The sequence below is a fragment of the Medicago truncatula genome, chromosome 7, assembly GCF_003473485.1.
Source record: "Medicago truncatula cultivar Jemalong A17 chromosome 7, MtrunA17r5.0-ANR, whole genome shotgun sequence".
In the NCBI taxonomy this organism is placed as follows: domain Eukaryota; kingdom Viridiplantae; phylum Streptophyta; class Magnoliopsida; order Fabales; family Fabaceae; genus Medicago; species Medicago truncatula.
In genome coordinates this window covers 37229369-37246111 of record NC_053048.1, presented here as the reverse complement: position 1 = coordinate 37246111, position 16743 = coordinate 37229369, and the positions used below count along the sequence as shown (strand labels likewise).

Below are 16743 nucleotides of genomic sequence, written 5' to 3'. Positions count from 1 at the left end.
TATCTCAATTTTCAAACTTAATATTGAAGAGCAAAGTGAGGGTGTTCAAAATATTTGGAGAACTTCTCATCTCACCCCCTAGATGTTGGAACAATTGTGATTTCAATCGAGAAAGAATTAAAGGGATCAAAAGAGAGGATAAAGATGGAGAAGAAGCTTTGATTTGTGCGAGGATAAAAATTTCTCGAAAAGAAACAAATACAAACGAAGGATTACTTATATACCAAGTAATTTGACTACCATAACAACCCATAACAAACTAAACTAACTACACTAACTTGCTTAACAAGTCACACAACTAATTAACAAAATCATCTCCAAAGTATCACAATTTGCTCATTTACAAGTTCTAATCAAGATGTAAGTGTTGATTTTTCCTCATTCTCACTTTTAATTCAAGTGAGAGTAGACTTCAAGGTGCTCAAATAAGTATGGTGAATGTTTTATTTAAACCATCGGTTGGAATAGACCTAACCCTCTTTGGTCGGAAACTCAAAGAAATAGATACTCATTTATGAAAATAAAATAAAATAAAATAGAAAATAATACTCAACATTAAGCCATTTCTTTTAAAGTAAAAAAAAAAAATTATTAACCCTCTTTGGTCGGAAGTTCTTTTTAAAGTCCAGCTCACTCTTGGACCAATCATCCATATCCTCATTTTCACTGCATTTGACCAAAAAAAATAAATGAACAGTATTTCAAAATAATATAATAAATTATTAATTAGTTTTATTTTTAAATAAAAAAAATTCATGTTAAATTAATCAATTTCTTACATTTTAAATAGCTAAATGAATATAAATATTCTTTCTGATCATTATTATAAGCAAAAATTAACTTTTTCATATTCATTGAGAGACTAATGTATTTGGCCTATATATAGACCAGATACATCAGTTATCTGATAAATTTGAAAATTAGATTTTTGTTTCTAATAGTGACCAGAGGGAGTATTGTATAAGTTATATTCTTACAATTTATACATGACACTATTAAAATACTGCCCACGTTCTTATTTTTTAGGTGTTAGCTCTTTAGTTCTCAGAGGAAAGGAGCTCTGGTATTCCGTAGTTCGGCTATAAAGTAAGTATAATCTGACAAAAAATTAATCCACTAAAAATCAAACTTTGATTCTCTTGAACAATTCGTCTTTGGTAGAACTCATTAACTATATGAGCTCAATTATCTCGTTACTACCTCGAGTCTTATATATAAAAGAAAATTGAATAAACAAAAGTTGATGGTAATAACGAAAACTTTTAGCTACTATATAAAGATCAAGATGAGTTTTATTTTTTTAAATAAAATCTTTTTAATTATTTCTTCACTTGTGAGTATAGCTTGATTCAATGGACTCTTGAATGTTTAACTGCTTTCAACACAAATTAAAATATCATGGTCACGTCACCTTATGAATTAATAGGTAAAACTCTTTTGAAATTGTAACTTTCGTAAAAAATTCCCTTGATTTTTAAGATACTTCAAAAAATCCCTTGAAATTGTCAAACGTTAGTCAATTATCCCCCTCCGTTTGTTTTGGCTGTTAAATGACTATTTTTTTTTTTTTCTTCATCTTCCTTCCACTTTTTTCATCATCTTAATCAATATTCATAAAAAATTCCATAATTTTTTTTAAGAAACAACAACCATTAACAACATCATCATTTCAATACTATACATCCATAACTAAATTATAAATGTTCTAATTTAAAGAATTGATTATGCTATTTCTGCAAAAATTGAATCTGCTTCCATATCTAAAAGCACTGGACTAGGGTCACATTTCAACTCTAATTTAAAGAATACTCCTAATTTGATATATGGTAACTTCAAAAAATAGGCCTTCCATGAAAATTACAGTTTCAGAGGGGATTTTTGCCTATTCACTCTTTGTTATGTCTACCTCATTGTTGATTTTGTAAAGAGTTTGACGGTAAAATTCGCACACACTAAACATTAGAAAACGGAGAATCATAAATTCAAATTCGTGCTTCTGCATATTAAATATCTATGCAACTACCTTCAGATTTGTACTTACATGGGACAACTCACTCTTTGATTTTATTTCTTGACATTTATGTATAAGCACACTGCTGTCAATGGCCACACCACACAAACACGAGTTACCACTGGCACCAGCTATAATCATCACATCAATTTCCTATGAAAAAGAAAGATGTAAAAGCTTGAAATAATATACACCACTTCATCTGATTTTTGAATCTAACCACTATGCTTATTTGGGTCCAAAAAAATACCTATGCTTGTCCTTATCACAATTTCCTTATCATGCATTCAACAACATGCACAAGACATTAATAATTAATTAATAAAGTGATGCAAACTCGTGAACCACGCTAGAATTTACCAACAGAAAGAAATATCAACACTTTATCCAACCAAACAAAAAAATTATAAAGTATCAAGAGTTTTGATTTCACAAAATTTTTGAAGCACGCATGAGAGGAGGGACATATTTCCAGGCATACTAAAACAGCCCGGACAAATTTCTAAGACCAAAACAAAAAACCATCAAATTGGTGGGAATGGAAAATTCTAAAAACATGTAACAAAAAAACAAAAGAAAAAATGTATGTATCTATAATAATGTTGAAGAAAAACAAAACAAAAAACAAAAACAAAAAAAATAAAGGGCCATCTTAATATTCCTTGGTTGAATTATTTCATTTGAGTTTTTTGCTCCTTGCTGCTGCAGCTGCTTTGTCTTCTTTATCAGGAGTAAATCTTGGAAGGTTTAATAATGTGTTGACACGCGATACACCTTCAAGAGCAGACCACTCTTTCTCTAAGTCAGGATCAATCTCTTCCTCTTCCTTAAACTCTTCCTCTTCTTTATCTTCATGTGATGTATTATTATTGTCATTGGCTTTCCTGCATGTTCCTGATCTTTCTAGAGCATTAGGTTCAGAAACACCTTCCTCATCATCACCATTGTTGCCGACTTGAATTCCTGAACCAGGACAATGCTCTTTGGACTTGTTGGCATGAGAAGCGGTTGATATTTTTTGCATGCCTTTGTCTAGAAAGAGACAAACCACGGCACAGTCATCGACTTTCGAAGTTGGATATTTGTATCTCCATGCTCTAACTGCTGTCTCAACCAGTGATCTAGCTGCTGTTGCACGCCGTGGTGCAGCTGCTATAATGTCTACCACTTCCTTGTTAGATAGCACATCCCAAATCTGCCATAAACAAGTGCACATAACTTTAGATGAATATAGGAAAAAAGCTAAAATGGAAAAGATAGGTGATAGTAAAATAACAAAATAAGGGATGTTTGGTTTGGGGGAAGTTTCTTGTTTTCATGTTTTCGCTTCCTGTTTTCAATTTTAATTACAAAAATAACTTTTTTTCAGTTCTCATTGTTTTCCGTCCAAATATTCGTAAACAGGAAATTAAGTGAAAACTAGGGACGAATCGATTGGGAATACCCGAGTTTGAGTCCTAATTAAAACAGTCATTGGACAGATTTTACTTTCTTTCCGGCCAAACTCCGGATTAGCATAGTCCCTTTCCTCTGAATCAGAGGGTTAAGACAAAAAAGCAAGTTCTTAATAGAGGCAACTGCAATGATTATTACGCTACAATATGAATCAGGTATCATACCCCATCTGTTGCCATGACAACAAACTCATCCTTCTCGGTGAGTCTTCTGTATGACACCTCTGGAACAGATATCAGACCAAAATCTTTCAGACAAAAATCTCCAAAAGCCCTTGCCATGGCAAGGCCAGGGGAATCACTGTTTGGCAACCAGACTCGACAAACTTCGGGTTCATCATGGAGAGCAAAAACACGTCCTTTACATTTGCGAATTCTCTCTGCTTCGGCTGTTAAAAGAGAAAAATATGTGAGGGAAGACTTATGGACAATATGCACATGTATGATTTAAGACGATCAATGGTCTAAAACGACTGTTGAATAAAGTAGGCAAGAATCATACCTGGAAGATTGGGTTTTAAATCCACAGTTAACTGGACTGCAACAAGAGAATTGTCTTTCTCTCTTGTACCCAACACAGCTCTAGAGTCACCAATATTTCCAATAATAAGATCACGACCCTATATAAAATACAATTTTCTATGGTCAAAAATTATTCCTTGCAAACAATTCTAATTGAACAGATAAAATGCAAGAAGTAGCGTCAATCACGGACTGCAGAAGATAGCAGTTCGTTCGTATTTCGCTACACTCCATCCACAGTGCTATATTGCCGATATAGCCACTATTTGACAACACTTTGTACAAAATAATGCATCGCAGAACAATAGTAATTTATTCAAATTCTTCTACACTATAGCCACTATTTGACAATACTGAATGCGAGAGAGTCGCTCGTTTTCCAAAGGTTTACATGCCAATACCTGCTTAACCAGTGTTACTGCTGTTGTCCCACTACAGAAGCAATCAATAGTTTGGTGCATCTTCAATTCTCTATCCATAACTTTAAATGCCTTCAGAAAGGACTCTTTAAGTGTGTGAAAGATTTCTGGGAGTTTTTCCATTTCCTCAGTATCAATGGATACCCTGGATTCTTCATCTGCAGATGCAAATGTGGCATCTTCCGAGTTCATACTGGCTGCAGCATTAACGCTAATCTCCTTGAGGACATCATCGCCAGATACATTAAGTTCCCATTGGGTATTCAGTTTTAGAGGAAGAGAATCCCTCACTCTTTTTGCAACCATATGACCATATGGACCGTGGCCATCAAAAACTCCACAGAATATTGTATCTTCTCTAGAACAAAAGTTCTGCAATGTATGATAAACAGAAGCATGAAAAATACCATTAAAAGCAATCAACCGAAAAAACCAAATAGCAAGTATCAACAATTGCAATTGTCTAGACATAGCTACAAAATTAAATTGTTTTGCTACAAACTCAATTTTTACCAAATCAGTTTTAACTATTGTGGTCTTTCAAAATCACAAAATGGGTAGGCAAGCACAACTGAGATCATTCAAGACATGAACCATTCATCATATTTTCACCAAGAGATCTCAGCAAAATAAAATATTAGATCCTCAATGCACAATGATGTAAGCAAATAGAAGAGATTGTCATACATAGTAAACTATGTACAGAATTATGGATAAGGATCGGTGTCTACAACTCTGACACTAGACACAACACATACACCGGTATTAGCTTCAGAAAAAGTGATTAAATTTAACCAAATATGTCCGACACCAGACACACCTTTGATCTTAAGCGTCAGTGCCTACATAGGCTACCGTGTAAAAAATCATATAAACTTGCAGAGCAAGCATGGGAATGCTCTGCTTGATCAAGAGAAAATACAAAAGAAATACAAGGATCACTATAAAACTTATAAGTAAAAGTGTCCACACAATTTATTTTTTTCGTTTTTAATAATACAAATACTGCAAGGAGCGAAATCCTAGGCTTGTGAACAAATCTAACTTAATAAAAAAATGTTGCAAAAGGTAAACAACATTAAATTATAGAAAATGTGAAAAAGATCTAACCTCCCAAACAAGCATAGCATCTTGGTTGGTACCCTTTTTTCCTTGTTGAGTAAACAAGGAAGCAAATTGAGATGAACCATTAAGGAAGATCCTATCATGAATCTTATGAAGAGGCTCATTCCTCCAATACTCAAAAGAAGAAGTTCTTGATCCAAGCTTCTTTTTACTGTTTTTTCTATTCTTCCTAAAAGACGATGATGAGGATGAGGGCGAATTCGGATGAGGGCTCCTGCTTTCCGTAGAGAAGCAGGACCCCATCTTTAGGGCCCTTAGAATGCTTATCACACAATCCAGTACACCTGAACAAAAACTTTCTTCTCTTGATGAATCCGTCACAACCCACTTAACAAAAACACACAAAAATTGAACCTTTTTCACAAACACTTCACCTTCAACCTCAAAACTCAATAGCCCATTACTTTTTTTAAACTTTTACTACAATTAGTTTTTAAATTACACACCTTTTCAGATTGTGATTGGTAAATTGAAATCATTCATTCATTTACAGTCATGGATTAAGATAAGGATAAGATATAAGAGATATAGAAATAAATATATTTGGAAAACCAAAAAACAAAAGAACTATTTTTTTATACGACACATGTACATAAAGTGCAGATCTGTGTAATCCACTGAATTTTCCCACAAAAGGGAACAATTTTTCTTCGTTTTTTGAGTTTTTATTACAAAATGAAAGAGGAAAAGAAAAAGTTGGAGGGTGAATCTGTGAGACCCAGAAAGCAAGTTAGAGGCTTTTGGATGAAAGGTTGATGATGGGAATGAAATTGATGAGAAAAGATAAATGGGTTGGTTCAGACAATGTGAAGAGAGAAATGGATTGGGAAAGAGTAAGAAGCGGACAAGATGAAAATGGAGAAACAATCGGAGCATGAAGATCGCGATGATCCAGAAACTCGGTACTGTGTTGTTGAGTTTATATAAAACGTCGCTTTTAGAGAGAGAAAGTGAAGAAAAATTGATGAGGGAGAGAGAGAGAGAGAGAGAGATTCATGTGGAGACTGAAGAAACGGGGAAAGCCTTTAGACTTTAGACTTTTTTAATAAAACATGTCATTATTATTATTTTTGGATAGGATTTTTTCATGAAAGAAAAAAAATTATAAAGTTTATGATTTTCCAAATATTTTATGAAATTATCCACAAGAAATTGAGTCACAAAAATTGTAATACTATCCTGAAAGGTGGTATTTCCTTCGTTTTTAAATACATGTTGTAAATTTATAATGTGTATCCATTTATTATTATGTAAAATTTAAATATTAGTATTTAAAATGTTCTTTGATTTGTTTGAATGAATATTTTTAAAATATCAATTTGTTATTGACTATGACATGAGAACATATATAAAATAGTATTATTTAATATTATATATATTTTGAAATAATTTAACAATTGAATAAGATTTTAGCTAAGGAGATATGTACTAATTGAGTTAGGATTTGTCAAAAGTTTAATAATTTATCATGGATCTTTATGGATTTAGGCTTAAATGCGTTTTTGATCTCTTAATTATTTATTTGGTATCGATTTGGTCCCTTAACTAAAAAAAAGATTGTTTGAGTACTTTATCTTTATCTCTGTTATCTATTTTGGTCCCTTCTGTTAAAAAAATTCAAAAAACCGTTAGGGTTTATATTATTCATCTTCTTCTTTATCCTCCCATCATCTTCTTCATAATCTTCATCATCAACAACACACCAACCCAGAAGAGAAAAAAAATCTTTTTCATCATCATCTTTATCAAATCTATAAACATAATCAATTTCATAACTCAATCAACAACCAATTTGTTCACTAAAAAAAACACTTTAATTTACCAAACAACAATTTTTTTTTTTAAAAATGAACACATCTCCATGCCTGCAAAACCCACAAAAACAGATGAAATAGAGCAAGAAATAAACACTGTCTTGTTCTTTGTTAGATGAAGAGGACAATGATTTTGTTTCAGAGTTTAAAGATCTACCATTAAATTTCAACAAACACTAATTTTAGATCTGAAATGGATCTGAACAGAGAGAGAAAATATGGCTTCATAGATTTTCGATGAAGAGGACAATGGTTGCAGATTTGGTTTGGTTCATTGAGAATTCAATTTGGAAGGGATATTTATGAAATTCGATTTGGACAATGGAACTGATTATGTTTATGTTATGAAATTGAGTATGTTTATAGATTTGATGAAGATGATGATGAATTATTTATTTTCTTCTGAGTTGGTGTGTTGTTGATGATGAAGATCATGAAGAATATGATGGAAGGAGAAGCAAGAAGATGAATAATATAAACCCTAACGGTTTTTTGAATTTTTTTAACAGAAGGAACCAAAATAGGTAACGGAGATAAAGATAAAGTATTCAAACAATCTTTTTTTTAGTTAAGGGACCAAAGCGATACCAGATAAATAGTTAAGGGATCAAAAATGCATTTAAGCCTTGAATTTACTTTTCATATCAAGGTGAGGTTAGCTAACTTTGAAAATTTTAATAATGGTTCGATTTGGCTACAAATTATCAACAAGCTTTCCTTGAATAAAATTATGGAAAATGCTAGTTCTAGCAAAAAATATATCCAATGAAATTTTTCTGATACAGGTGGCTTATTTCATTGCATGATTTATTGTTGATCTATAAGGTATATATTTATAGCTTTTGTGATGTCTCACAATGATTCTGTCAATTCATTTTGATATTAAGCATATGTTAAATTATCTATGTTTTAGGATTTGGATTTTTTTTAATCTAATATCTTTTACGCGCAACTGCAAAGACCACTTTATAAAAAAATTTAAAAGATCCAACACTGTTGCATTTTCAAGACTAAATTCGAATCAAATATTTTTGATTAAGTTAAAAAGAGTTTTTTTTTATCATTTCACTCAAGTGCTCTTGAATGCTCTATGACTAGATTGTTACAACTTATATTTTACAAAAATAAATTTATAAATTTTTCATTTGTTTGTTATAGATTCTTAAAAGTAAATGAAAAAAGATCTAAAATTTATTTCAAATGATATTTTGTTTTCAACAACTCTTAAAAATCCCTTTTACAAATAATTTAAAAAAATATCACAATTATTATTTTAATTATTACCATGGTAAAATAACTTCTCTTTTTCTTAAAGTCTGGCTAGTGTAATTGTGAATAGCGTAATTGATAGAGTAAAGAATGTTGCATGATCAATGTCATTTGCTTGTCACCTAGATAAACTTGATAGTTTATTTTGTTAAGACAAAATGTCCCTTCATTTAAAGATGATGAACCCAAATGCGATCAATCAATCTTTGAATCGTTAATGTCATCTACTACCCGCTTACAATCTATCTCTATAATAACACAATCTACTTCCATAGACAGGTGACATGAGCCAGTGGAAGCATTGTAGAAGTCTCCATGCTTCACCTAGCAGAGAAAGCGGATTTAAATTGGCATGTTCTATCTCTTATACATGCACCAACTCCCACCTGTTGTCTAGATGAAATTATGGCAGCATCTATATATATTACATTTAACATAGATATTTGGTGGAGGAAACGATCACCAATATATTAATCACTTCGTTTGCTTTCGACATCACTTGCATATAATCTTCCAATATCCTTTCTCATAGCTTCGTATTTCCCAAAGACTCCAAAAGTGCATGTTAGGAGTGATAAATTGATCCCCCATCAAGAGCATGTCAGGCTTGAAGAAAACATTTCTCAAACATGCACCACTACAGGGACAAGTATAAAAACATGTCAATTGTTCTCCATGGAATTATCACGTGTTACACACCAAGGAGGGCATTGAATGAATACCTTTATGTTGTAGCAAAATCTGATTAGGCAAACGGTTTCGAGCAAGACGAAAAAGAAAAAAAATTAGATCATCTTTTTTTTTTTTTGACGGATCAGATCATCTTTATTAATTAACTTAATTTGACTAAACCATCAAATTAGTATATATATATATGCCTTTGTAAGTCATTCTCAAATTAATTTTTGTCTAAGTTATTGTCATATATCGAAGGACCTAATTAAAATACTTTTGACAAAAAGAAGAACTAATTTAAAATATTATTAGAGTTAGAGACTACTTCAAAAATATCTTACAAAGACAGAAACCAATTTAATAGTTTATTCGTCTTAATTTCTATGTAAAGTCACTAAACACTTATCACTATGTAAACCCTCGATTGTCAAATCTCCAAACAACCATGTCTTTTTTTATTAATTAAGTTTAACAAATGTATTCCTAAAATTTCAAACACATTTTTATGCTAAAAAATGCTTATAATCAAATTCTCTTTTTGGATACTATTTGCATGACTAATAATATAATTTACTAGTTGTTTAGACCTAAAAATAGTTATCATGTTAGCTTGAAAAAATAGATGAGTAAAACATGAGGCGATGAAGCCCCTCAACCGAGTGAAGGATATGCGATGCTAGAGCAATCAAACGAAAGGGTTGATTCTTTCACAAAGCCACTAACTGACAGCTTGGGTTGTGAAAGGCTAAAACTGAGCCAAAGCATAGTAAGATTCGATGACGACGCAATAAAGCCATGATACCTACTCTCAACATCGATAATTGTTTTAAGGAATGAGGAGGAAGACACAATCTCTAGTGGAGCTGCACACAAACCATGCTGACGAAAGAATACTAAAAACGAAATTGAGGTACAACGATCCCGCTAACAAGGGAGTAATTACACAGCACCCACATAATTAAATGTATGGAGGTTTCAGCGTTGTATGTCACGTCGTTTGGCTAAAAGTAATAGTCACATTATAAATACATTGTAATTAACATATTCAATCAATCAAATAAACTTATTTTATGTTTTTTTTATCCCTTTACCTCTCAGCTTTTATTTATGCATTTTTTAGCGTAGATTAAACCCAAAAACTATTGTACCTAATACAATACTGAAGAATTTAGGGAACGCACATAATATATCTTTGACCTAACGAAAGTTGATCAATTATTTTATCATTAGATATTAGATGGTCACATGATTCCTCTACCCGGAGAGATCAAAAGAAAAGGAGAATTGTTGTTGACACATTGCAAAAGGCTGTGTCACACGAGTAATTTACTGAAATGCCCCTCGGTAGTTAACTGCCAATTATGGAACCAGTTGCAGTTAACTATCGAGGAAAACTTCGGCAGTAAATTACCGAGGAAAACTGAAAACTTCGGCAGTTAACTGCCGAGGAAACCTCAAACCTGTTTTTTTTTTTTTTTTACAAAACCATAAATTGTCATTAATAATATTTATTGATTTTGAATGTTTCAATCATTATTTTGGTACGTTTCAAACAATTGTAGTATTATACTTATGCGTATATATTTTAATAAGAATAGCATTTAAATCAATGTAAAAATTAAGCATTTGAATATTGTTTTGCACATTACTTAAATAAAAATAATAATAAAAAATCGTTAATATAATTGTGCACAACGATTTTTTTAAAGGTATAATATGTTGTTATATTTTCTACATTATAATAATTGTGCACAAAGATTTTTTTTTATTTAAGTAATTTGCAAAACAATATTCAAATGCTTAATTTTTACACTTATTGAAATATTTTTTGAGGACTTAAATGCTCTTTATTTTTTTATCAAGATTTAAATGATATTCTTATTAAGATATATATATGGGATAGGATCAAATGACACCATGGTGTCAAAATTAGTTTGACACCAAATCTCATCCATTCATCACATTTAATTCAAAGGTTTAAAACTATCCACAAAATAATTCTCCTACACCAATTTTTTCCTTTAACATCTAATTAAGAAAAAAAGGAAAACATTTATTGTCATAAATTCATTATCAATCATTTTTTCTCTCATTTTTTTATTATTACTTTTTTTTTCATTGAGCATTGTCATATTGAACGAAGAGATTGACAAAAGAAAAGTAAGCATATAACATGTGCAGTTTTTTCTTAAAAAAAAAACATGTGTAGTGTTTAAAAAATAAAAAACTAATTCGGCCATTATTTGTGGAAATCATGGCTGTGCAGTTGTGAAAATCAACAGACTACATACACTCGTGCATTTCGTCTTTTTTACTGTTGGTAGCAACCATCGTTACCCTTTTTTATTACTTTACATTTTTTCTTCAAAAAAAAAAAAATGTTTTAAATTTTTTTTTTCAGAAGACATTGAAGCTTACTGTTGTTGAGGTAATTAAGCTTAAACAATATGATCAGTGATAAAATATCTAATTAGCAACAATTTTTGAGAGGTTAGATAGCAACAATGGTGAAAGAAAAAAAAAATCATTTTGGTCTTTTGATTGAATATGTAATTTTTTTAATGCAATTATATAATTATCCGTGGTGATGACTGATCCAATCAACCATAATCATGATTTTTTTTAATACTAAGTAAGAATAATAAGTAGTAAAAATGGGGAAAAGAGGAAAGGACTGATAATGAATTTATAATAAAGATTTTTTTTAATTAGGTGATAAAGAGAGAAATTGGTGTAGGAGAATTATACAAGGGATAGCTTTAAACCTTTGGATTAAATATAATGAATGGATGAGATTTGGTGTCAAACTAATTTTGACACCATGGTGTCAAATTAAATTTGACACCAAATCATAACCATTAATTCAACTTTAATCAAACGTCTATCATCAATTCATTAAATGCTCACATGCTTGATCAAATGATCCAAATTTTAATTTTAGAAACAATTTTTCTTTCTTCTCTTGATTAATCATTTACCAAAAATTCTCTATGGTATTATTATGATTTATTTGCACTATTCCCCGTCATCCTTGTTTTTTTTAGAAACCTTTTTTATTTTTATTTTTCTTAGATGACCCAAAGAAATTGATTTATAAAGAGCACCACAAATAATTATTGAACGACTGCACCAAAAAATTAAAAAGAACATATGCTATTAAGCGAAAGCAAAACACAAATGCTAGAACACCCGATACAAAGATTAGTAAAAAATAAAATCTCCAAAAAATTAGTAGGAGAAATCAAATGGCAAAATATAATGAAAACGGTAAGTAATTAATCAAGAAAAGAAGAAATAAATTATTTCTAAAATTAAAATTTGGATTATTTGTTCAAGCATGTGAGCATTTAATGATTTGATGAGAGACGTCAAATTAAAGTGGATTAATGGTTAGGATTTGGTGTCAAATTTAATTTGACACCTTGGTGTCATTTGATCCTATCCCATATATATATATATATATGGGATAGGATCAAATGACACCATGGTGTCAAAATTAGTTTGACATCAAATCTTATCCATTCATTTCATTTAATCCAAAGGCTTAGAACTATCACCAAATTAATTAACATACATCAAATACTCTCTATCACCTAATTAAGAAACATATCTATCATCATTAATTCATAATCAAACAATATCTTCTTGTTTTTGGTAGATTCAAACCCTTTTTATTTTCCCCTAATTTTTTTCTTTTGGCCATAAGCACAAACTCAAACTTTATAATTTTTATAAAATCATGATAAATCTTAATTCAGTTAAACATGAGACACAACGAGTCCTCTAAAAAAAATTAGACCTATGAGTGACAAAATAATCTAATTAGCATGAACAATTCAAGAATCATTTGTCGAGCTTGTTGGTTTTTTTTAATACAATTTAATTAATTATTAAAAAAATATGAGATAAAGACAAAGAAATATCATTGATGGTGATGATGACTCAAACAACCATAGCTATATGAGTTCAACCATTCATTTTATAAAAAAGTTTAGAAAAGAAGTTTGAGTATGATTATAGAAATCTGGGAAAATTTATAAATTTGGGGAAATAAAAAAGAGCAACAAATAAATTTGGGGAAATAAAAATGGAATGTTTGATAAATTAATGATGATAGATATTTTTCTTAATTAGGTGATAGAAAATATTTGGTGTATATTAATTAATTTGGTGATAGTTTTAAGCCTTTGGATTAAATAAAATGAAATGATGAGATTTGGTGTCAAACTAATTTTGACACCATGGTGTCATTTGATCCTAACTCATATATATTATTAATTTTGACACCATGGTGTCATTTGAAACGTACAAAATAATGATTGAAACATTCAAAATCAATAAATATTATTAATGACAATTTATGGTTTTTGTCAAAAAAAAAAAACAGGTTTGAGGTTTCCTCGGCAGTTAACTGCCTAAGTTTTCAGTTTTTCTCGGTAGTTTACTGCCGAAGTTTTCTTCGATAGTTAACTGCAGCCGGTTCCATAATTCGGCAGTTAAATGCCGAGAAGTATTTAGATAAATTACTAGTGTTTTTCGGCCAATCCATATGTGTCAACAACAATTCTCAATCAAAAGTATTATAAATGACACAATTTTTATAACCACGCAACAAATTATTGCGACATCTTCCAAAGGACCATCCAAAAGGCAATCAAGGAAGGAATGATTGAGTGTGGTTCAGATCACTATAAAGGAAAGAAGGTGATCAAGAAGGTATGGCAGAATTCTAATCTCGGTTCATGACTTTTTGACCAAGTAGCTTGGTAACTAGAAAATCATCACTTAAGGCGAACAAGATAAAAATTCGGGGTTCAAACCTCAACTGATTTTTGTATACATTATATGCATATCAATTGAGCTATGTTCGTAGAGATCTAGCATATCAATTGAGTTTTTTTTTTGTGGTTGTCAGAGTTTGAATCTTGAACTTTGTATATATTATGCATTGTTCAAACCAACTGAGTTAAGCTCACAAGAACAGCCTATTAACTGAGTTAATACAAGAACAAGAATTAAGAGTAGAAAAATATTTTTTAAAAAGTTGTTGGGAAAAATAGATTTTTATTTTTCAAAATTTAAATCGATAAATTCAAAACAAAATAATCAATGAACACTAGCAACAGACGTGTACACTCTGTATCTTTTGTAAACATTGATTTATTTGAATGAATCATGCACCTTTTTTCCTGAACAAAAAAGAAGAGGTTGGTGAAGTACACTTCAATATAATAACGAGTAACGACCCCATTCTCGAGTTCTGATTCCACCACCCATTTCACCGGAAACATATATTTTTCACCGAACAAATAAGATATGTACTCCCCTAAAAAAAAGTTCTATATTATTTATTTTTATGGTTAATATGCCTTTACATCCTTAATTTGGACGAGTTTCGGTTTACCACCCTGTAAAAAAAAGTTTAGATTACAACCTTATAAAATAAGATTCTTTGATTTTAATCCCTGACTCATCTGACTGTGCAGAATTGCTGACGTGGCGAGCTGAGTAGTATCTTGACTATGCATATCTGATTATGTGACGTGCTGACTGTATAATTAATTTTTTTAAACAATTAAAAAATTTGTAAAAGTTTAAAAAAAAATTCATGATTTTTTTTACGAAAAATATTTTCCAAATTATTTTAATATATATTTTTCGAAAATTCCAAAATTTATAATTTACGAAAAATATATATTTCAAAATATTTTAATTTTCCATAAATTTTTAAAATTAATTTTTAAATACATATTTCAAAAATTTTAATTAAAAAAAAAATCAAATTATTTTCGAAAATTTGGAAATATATATTTTTCGAAAAAGAAGTTTTTAAAATTTTCTCAACAAAAGAAAATCTGGAAAATATTTTTATTTTTAAAAACTGGATACCAATTTATTTAAAAATTTTGGTAAATTCCGATTTTTTTCGAAAATTTTATTCCAATTTTTTTTAAAAATGTGTTACAGATTTGAGAATATTTTTTAATATTTAAAAATTAAGGATAAAAAATATCTGAATTTTTTTTTAATATTTAAATTTATTCTTATCTATTTGTTACATGTGTTATTTATATTGAAAATTGATGGCATTTTTTAAAAGAAACAGCCAGTCCAAAAGAGCTTAAATGAGTTTTTTTTTTTGACAAAAAGAAACTTATTGCATTTCATTCAAAAAATAATAGTAGAGATACAAGATGGAATCCTAATATGAATATGGAAACTAGCATAACGCAAAGCCACTCTAGCAAAACTATGAGCGACTTCGTTGGCTTGTCTCCGAATGAACCTAACTTCAGAGGTTACTATATCAGAAGCTAACAGACGTCTACAATCATTAATAACTGCGCTAAAATTAGAGACGCCACTTTTACTATCATAAAGACTGTCTACCACAGTTTTGGAGTCAAGCTCAAAGTCCACAATACCTAGTTGCAGATCGCGAACCCAGTGCATTGCTGATAATAAACCCAAAGCCTCACCCAAATTCGCATCAAGGAGCGGAGTCATCTATTCAGTCTTGGCTAAAACAAAGCGACCTTCTTCATCTCGAATGCAAACACCAATACTGACCCGATTCCGAGCTTGAGAAGAGGACACATCAACATTACAAGTAAACCTACCGGGACTTGGTTTGATCCACTTCAAATCATTCGGGGTGGCAAGATTATGAGGGATAGGATGTTGAATATTCTGAGCATTCCTCCAGCTAGTAAGAAGAGAACCTGCACGAGCACAAATATCTTGAGCTGTTTCAGTAATGTTGTTTCATACCTTATTGTTTCGATGCTTTCAAATACTTCAAAGGGTCACACTGAAAAGTTGCTTTTGCTGCTGATCCAGGTGTTGTAGGATAGCAAATACATTGGTTGGAAAGCTGACATTAATATCAAAAACAACCATCAAAGGGCTCCATAAGTCAATATGTTGGCAACAAAGCATACTTTTACTACACATAAAGAACAAGTGAGTGTTATCCTCTCCAAAATCATCACACATTGCACACCTATCAGTACACTGAACTCCTTTAGATTGCAAACGAATTCTCGTGGGCAAGCAATTACGGCAAGCTCGCCAAAGGAAATTCTTAACTTTCGGGGGCAATTTTAAACTCCAGATACAATTCCAGTTACCTGGCACACGGTGTTGAACAACTACCAAATCATGATTCAGAATATCCTTATAAGCACTTTTAACTAAATAAGCACCATCCCTTTCAAACTTCCAAACAGGCACATCAAGAGTTACCGAAGGAAGCAACGGAGTGTTAAAAATGTTTCTAGCAGTAACAGTGTCAAAAAAAGTATTAATGAGCTCCATATTCCACTGTTGTTTCTGGGGTGTAATCAACAAGTCAGAAACGGTGATGAATGGCCACTCCAAGTGATGATAAGTTGAAGGTAAAATTCGTGCAATATTACTGAAATGGGTTGTTTTCTTTATATATATATTTTCCA

The 16743-nt window shown here is 30.9% G+C and overlaps 1 protein-coding gene across 1 annotated transcript; it reads right to left on the bottom strand.

Annotated features, from left to right (window-relative positions):
* Window positions 1-2386: 2386 nt before the first annotated feature.
* LOC11433727 (probable protein phosphatase 2C 33) lies at window positions 2387-6539 on the bottom strand. The gene is made up of 5 exons (XM_003624138.4): window positions 5517-6539; window positions 4389-4778; window positions 3968-4085; window positions 3631-3854; window positions 2387-3206 (listed from the first exon to the last, which is right to left on the bottom strand). Exons 1-5 carry the CDS (start codon window positions 5772-5774, stop codon window positions 2688-2690), a joined length of 1509 nt encoding a protein of 502 aa, XP_003624186.1. The 5' UTR covers window positions 5775-6539; the 3' UTR covers window positions 2387-2687.
* Between the last annotated feature and the right edge of the window lie 10204 nt (window positions 6540-16743).